Source organism: Argentina silus (genome assembly GCF_951799395.1).
Source record: "Argentina silus genome assembly, chromosome: 1".
Classification (NCBI taxonomy): Eukaryota; Metazoa; Chordata; class Actinopteri; order Argentiniformes; family Argentinidae; genus Argentina; species Argentina silus.
This window is the reverse complement of record NC_139655.1, coordinates 27,501-35,000: the sequence shown is the minus strand read 5'-3', so window position 1 is coordinate 35,000 and position 7,500 is coordinate 27,501. Positions and strand designations below refer to the sequence as shown.

Below are 7,500 nucleotides of genomic sequence, written 5' to 3'. Positions count from 1 at the left end.
CTCCTCCCTCCCCTCCCTCCCCTCCTCCTCTCCTCTCATCTCCTCTTCTCCTCTCCCCTCCCCTCCTGTCCTCCCCTCCTCTCCTCTCCCCTCCCCTCCTCTCCTCTCCTCTCCTCTCCTCTCCTCTCCTCCCTGCTGTGGTCTGCAACCATCATATCTCCCCCCCCCGCTGTGGTCTACAACCATCATATCCCCCCCCCCCCCCCCCCCCCCTGTGGTCTACAACCATCATATATGTCTGTTAGGAACTGTTCCATCACTGCCTGTTGTCAATAAAGAATGTGAATCAACCTGTGTTGTGGTTCTGGTCTGGCTCTGGTCTGGTTCTGGTGTGGTTTGGGTTCTGGCTCTGGTTTGGGTCTGGTTTTGGTCTGGCTCTGGTCTGGGTCTGGTTCTGGTCTGGTTTGGGTTTGGGTTTGGGTTTGGGTTCTGGTCTGGTTCGGGTTCGCGTTTGGGTTCTGGTCTGGTTCTGTCCAAACTGAGGTGAATGTCTGTAGTCTCCAACTTGCTGCTGTGTTTTCAGGACTCTTTTATCTAACACTGTCTCTTTAAATGTAGAATGCACCATTGTCTCTCTCCCCCCTCCTCTCTCTCTCTCCCTCCCCCTCTCTCCCCCTCTCTCTCCCTCTCTCTCTCCCTCCCTCTCCCTCTCTCCCCCTCTCTCTCTCTCTATCCCCCTTCTCCCTCTCTCCCTCCCCCTCTCTCCCCCTCTCTCTCCCTCTCTCTCTCCCTCCCTCTCCCTCTCTCCCCCTCTCTCTCTCTCTATCCCCCTTCTCCCTCTCTCCCTCCCCCTCTCTCCCCCTCTCTCTCCCTCTCTCTCTCCCTCCCTCTCCCTCTCTCCCCCTCTCTCTCTCTCTATCCCCCTTCTCTCTCTCTTCCTCCCCCCCTTGTCCCTCTTTCTCTCTTTCCTCCCTCTCTCTCCCTCTCCCCCTCCCCCCCCTCCCCCTCTCTCCACCCATGCATGCGTCTGAGCCACTTTTGATCGACATCTCCCATCGTCCAATGGGAGCCCTCCGTTCTGGCTGTGAGTCAATCAGATCAGCCGGTGACCCCCCTCACTACCCCCCCCCCCCCCCCCCCCCCCACACACACACACACCCTCCCCCGGCCCCCACTAGCCCCTAACCCACCGCTCCCTCTTCCCCTCTCCCCCTCCCCCCCCCCCTCCCCCTCCTCTCTCCCCCCCGGACAAAAATGTCTGTCTCATGTGGATGGATGAGCGGCCTGCAATAACAGCCGGCGGTGATGAAGCAGAGAGGAACCATGTTGAACACGGAGGTTCTCCAGGAGGTCCAAGGTTAGCGTGAGTCTAGAATCAACAGCAGGCGCTAGGCTAACGCCCGTCCGGCGGGCGCTGAGGGGGTTGTTTTAACCCTGCTCTCCTCTCCTCTCCTCTCCTCTCCTCTCTGTCGCCTCGCCTCCTCTCAGACCGCTAACCACCGCGCCGCCGGGCTAAACGTCCTGCGTGGCTGTTAGCGTGTGAAAGCGCGAGTTTCCAGTGTGTGAAATGTAGCGGGATAGCGCACGGTCGGGTGGTCATTTAAGAGTTTAAGAGTTGTTAAAAGGTTTGGGGCTGGTCTGCCTGGGCCTGGCTGGCGGGGAGGATATTAAAGGGGAAGTCCATGTTCAGAGTAGATCCATGATGCACACCGTCTCCCAACTAGCATCATTTTGCGTGCAGCTGCGTCAGAGTCAGCGGAACGGTCTCATACCGTTAAAAACATCAGAGGAGAGTTTTAGCCCTCGGACCCTCTGGCCTACTCTACTCTGACCTGCTCTACTCTGACCTGCTCTACTCTGACCTGCTCTACTCTGTCCCGCTCTACTCTGACCTGCTCTACTCTGACCCTGCTCTACTCTGACCTGCTCTACTCTGACCTGCTCTACTCTGTCCTGCTCTACTCTGACCTGCTCTACTCTGACCTGCTCTACTCTGACCTGCTCTACTCTGACCTGTTCTACTCTGACCTGCTCTACTCTGACCTGTTCTACTCTGACCTGTTCTACTCTGGCCTGCTCTACTCTGACCTGCTCTACTCTGGCCTGCTCTACTCTGACCTGCTCTACTCTGACCTCCTCTACCCTGACCTGCTCTACTCTGACCTGTTCTACTCTGACCTGTTCTACTCTGACCTGCTCTACTCTGACCTGTTCTACTCTGACCTGTTCTACTCTGACCTGCTCTACTCTGACCTGCTCTACCCTGACCTGCTCTACTCTGTCCTGCTCTACTCTGACCTGCTCTACTCTGACCTGCTCTACCCTGACCTGCTCTACCCTGACCTGCTCTACTCTGACCTGCGCCAGTGGTTCCCAGAGAGCAGCAGGGGTAGCTCTACTAGCTCTACTACCTCTACTACCTCTACTACCTCTCTACTACCTCTACTACCTCTACTACCTCTACTACCTCTCTACTACCTCTACTACCTCTACTACCTCTACTACCTCTCTACTACCTCTACTACCTCTACTACCTCTACCTCTACTACCTCTACTAGCTCTACTAGCTCTACTACCTCTACCTCTACTACCTCTACTACCTCTACCTCTACTACCTCTACCTCTACTACCTCTACTACCTCTACTACCTCTACCTCTACTAGCTCTACTACCTCTCTACTACCTCTACCTCTACTAGCTCTACTACCTCTACTACCTCTACCTCTACTACCTCTACTACCTCTATCTCTACTACCTCTACTAGCTCTACTACCTCTACTACCTCTACTACCTCTACTACCTCTACCTCTACTACCTCTACTAGCTCTACTACCTCTCTACAACCTCTACCTCTACTACCTCTACTAGCTCTACTAGCTCTACTACCTCTACTACCTCTACTACCTCTACCTCTACTACCTCTACTAGCTCTACTACCTCTCTACAACCTCTACCTCTACTACCTCTACTACCTCTACTAGCTCTACTACCTCTACTACCTCTACCTCTACTACCTCTACTAGCTCTACTACCTCTCTACAACCTCTACCTCTACTACCTCTACTAGCTCTACTAGCTCTACTACCTCTACTACCTCTACTACCTCTACCTCTACTACCTCTACTAGCTCTACTACCTCTCTACAACCTCTACCTCTACTACCTCTACTACCTCTACTAGCTCTACTACCTCTACTACCTCTACCTCTACTACCTCTACTAGCTCTACTACCTCTCTACAACCTCTACCTCTACTACCTCTACTACCTCTACTACCTCTACTACCTCTACCTCTACTACCTCTACTACCTCTACTAGCTCTACCTCTACTACCTCTACCTCTACTACCTCTACTACCTCTACCTCTACTACCTCTACCTCTACTACCTCTACTACCTCTACTACCTGTACTACCTCTACTACCTCTACCTCTACTACCTCTACCTCTACTACCTCTACTAGCTCTACTACCTCTCTACTACCTCTAGCTCTACTACCTCTACTACCTCTACTAGCTCTACTACCTCTCTACTACCTCTACTACCTCTACCTCTAATACCTCTACCTCTACTACCTCTACTACCTCTACTACCTCTACTACCTCTACTACCTCTACTACCTCTACTAGCTCTACTACCTCTACTACCTCTACCTCTACTACCTCTACTACCTCTACCTCTACTAGCTCTACTACCTCTACTACCTCTACCTCTACTACCTCTACTAGCTCTACTACCTCTACTACCTCTACTACCTCTACTACCTCTACTACCTCTCTACTACCTCTACTAGCTCTACTACGTCTACCTCTACTAGCTCTACTACCTCTCTACTACCTCTACCTCTACTACCTCTACTAGCTCTACTACCTCTACTACCTCTACTCCCTCTACCTCTACTACCTCTACTACCTCTACCTCTACTAGCTCTACTACCTCTACTACCTCTACCTCTACTACCTCTACTAGCTCTACTAGCTCTACTACCTCTACTACCTCTACTAGCTCTACTACCTCTACTTGCTCTACTACCTCTACTAGCTCTACTACCTCTACCTCTACTACCTCTCTACTATCTCTACCTCTACTACCTCTACTAGCTCTACTCCCTCTACCTCTACTAGCTCTACTACCTCTCTACTACCTCTACCTCTACTAGCTCTACTACCTCTCTACTACCTCTACTACCTCTACCTCTACTACCTCTACCTCTACTACCTCTCTACTACCTCTACTACCTCTACTAGCTCTACTACCTCTACCTCTACTAGCTCTACTACCTCTCTACTACCTCTACCTCTACTACCTCTACTACCTCTACTACCTCTACTACCTGTCTACTACCTCTACTAGCTCTACTACCTCTACTACCTCTACTAGCTCTACTACCTCTACTAGCTCTACTACCTCTACTAGCTCTACTACCTCTACCTCTACTACCTCTACTAGCTCTACTACCTCTACCTCTACTACCTCTACTACCTCTACCTCAACTACTTCTACTAGCTCTACTACCTCTACCTCTACTACTTCTACTAGCTCTACTACCTCTACTAGCTCTACTACCTCTACCTCTACTAGCTCTACTAGCTCTACTAGCTCTACTACCTCTACCTCTACTAGCTCTACTACCTCTACTACCTCTACTACCTCTACTACCTCTACCTCTACTACCTCTACTACCTCTACTACCTCTACTAGCTCTACTACCTCTACTAGCTCTACTACCTCTACCTCTACTACCTCTACTAGCTCTACTACCTCTACTACCTCTACTACCTCTACCTCTACTACCTCTACTACCTCTACTACCTCTACCTCTACTACCTCTACTAGCTCTACTACCTCTACCTCTACTACCACTACCTCTACTAGCTCTACTAGCTCTACTACCTCTACCTCTACTACCTCTACTACCTCTACTACCTCTACTACTTCTACTAGCTCTACTAGCTCTACTAGCTCTACTACCTCTACTACCTCTACCTCTACTACCTCTACCTCTACTACCTCTACTACCTCTACTAGCTCTACTACCTCTACTACCTCTACCTCTACTACCTTTACTAGCTCTACTACCTCTACCTCTACTACCTCTACTAGCTCTACTACCTCTACCTCTACTAGCTCTACCTCTACTACCTCTACCTCTACTAGCTCTACTACCTCTACTACCTCTACCTCTACTAGCTCTACTACCTCTACCTCTACTACCTCTACTAGCTCTACTACCTCTACTACCTCTACCTCTACTACCTCTACTAGCTCTACTACCTCTACCTCTACTACCTCTACTAGCTCTACTACCTCTACCTCTACTACCTCTACTACCTCTACCTCTACTACCTCTACTAGCTCTACTACCTCTACCTCTACTACCTCTACTACCTCTACTATCTCTACTACCTCTACTAGCTCTACTACCTCTACTACCTCTACCTCTACTAGCTCTACTACCTCTACTAGCTCTACTACCTCTACTAGCTCTACTACCTCTACCTCTACTACTTCTACTAGCTCTACTAGCTCTACTAGCTCTACTACCTCTACCTCTACTAGCTCTACTACCTCTACCTCTACTACCTCTACCTCTACTAGCTCTACTAGCTCTACTAGCTCTACTACCTCTACCTCTACTACCTCTACTACCTCTACCTCTACTAGCTCTACTACCTCTACCTCTACTACCTCTACCTCTACTAGCTCTACTAGCTCTACTACCTCTACTACCTCTACCTCTACTACCTCTACTACCTCTACCTCTACTAGCTCTACTACCTCTACCTCTACTACCTCTACTACCTCTACCTCAACTACCTCTACTACCTCTACCACCTCTACCTCTACTACTTCTACTAGCTCTACTAGCTCTACTACCTCTACTAGCTCTACTACCTCTACCTCTACTAGCTCTACTACCTCTACTACCTCTACTACCTCTACTAGCTCTACTAGCTCTACTACCTCTACTAGCTCTACTACCTCTACCTCTACTACCTCTACTAGCTCTACTACCTCTACTACCTCTACTAGCTCTACTACCTCTACCTCTACTACCTCTACCTCTACTACCTCTACTACCTCTACTACCTCTACCTCTACTACCTCTACTAGCTCTACTAGCTCTACTACCTCTACCTCTACTACCACTACCTCTACTAGCTCTACTACCTCTACTACCTCTACTACCTCTACCTCTACTACCTCTACTACCTCTACTACTTCTACTAGCTCTACTAGCTCTACTAGCTCTACTACCTCTACTACCTCTACCTCTACTAGCTCTACTACCTCTACCTCTACTACCTCTACCTCTACTACCTCTACCTCTACTACCTCTACTACCTCTACTAGCTCTACTACCTCTACTACCTCTACTACCTCTACCTCTACTACCTCTACTAGCTCTACTACCTCTACTACCTCTACCTCTACTACCTCTACCTCTACTACTTCTACTACCTCTACTAGCTCTACCTCTACTACCTCTACTACCTCTACTAGCTCTACTACCTCTACCTCTACTACCTCTACCTCTACTAGCTCTACTACCTCTACTACCTCTACCTCTACTAGCTCTACTACCTCTACCTCTACTACCTCTACTAGCTCTACTACCTCTACCTCTACTACCTCTACTAGCTCTACTACCTCTACCTCTACTACCTCTACTAGCTCTACTACCTCTACTACCTCTACCTCTACTACCTCTACTACCTCTACTACCTCTACCTCTACTACCTCTACTACCTCTACTATCTCTACTACCTCTACTAGCTGTACTACCTCTACTACCTCTACCTCTACTAGCTCTACTACCTCTACTAGCTCTACTACCTCTACTAGCTCTACTACCTCTACCTCTACTACTTCTACTATCTCTACTACCTCTACTAGCTGTACTACCTCTACTACCTCTACTACCTCTACTATCTCTACTACCTCTACTAGCTGTACTACCTCTACTACCTCTACCTCTACTAGCTCTACTACCTCTACTACCTCTACTAGCTCTACTACCTCTACTACCTCTACTAGCTCTACTACCTCTACTAGCTCTACTACCTCTACCTCTACTACTTCTACTAGCTCTACTAGCTCTACTACCTCTACTACCTCTACTACCTCTACCTCTACTAGCTCTACTACCTCTACCTCTACTACCTCTACCTCTACTAGCTCTACTAGCTCTACTACCTCTACCTCTACTACCTCTACTACCTCTACCTCTACTAGCTCTACTACCTCTACCTCTACTACCTCTACCTCTACTAGCTCTACTACCTCTACTAGCTCTACCTCTACTACCTCTACCTCTACTACCTCTACCTCTACTAGCTCTACTACCTCTACCTCTACTACCTCTACTACCTCTACTAGCTCTACTACCTCTACCTCTTCTACTACCTCTACTACCTCTACCTCTACTACCTCTACTACCTCTACTACCTCTACCTCTACTACCTCTACCTCTACTACCTCTACCTCTACTACCTCTACTACCTCTACCTCTACTACCTCTACTACCTCTACCTCTACTAGCTCTAGCGCTGGTCAACACA

General features: G+C 48.9%; 1 protein-coding gene across 1 annotated transcript in view; it reads left to right on the top strand.

The window, feature by feature from the left end:
* Window positions 1–1,263: 1,263 nt before the first annotated feature.
* Window positions 1,264–7,500, top strand: part of LOC310810574 (caspase-6-like) — a gene marked incomplete at its 5' end in the record, with an annotated part of 12,255 nt that continues 6,018 nt past the window's right edge. The window contains one exon of the mRNA XM_083678393.1: window positions 1,264–1,297. Coding sequence (XP_083534519.1) covers window positions 1,264–1,297 — 34 coding nt within the window. The remainder of the gene's footprint in view (window positions 1,298–7,500) is intronic.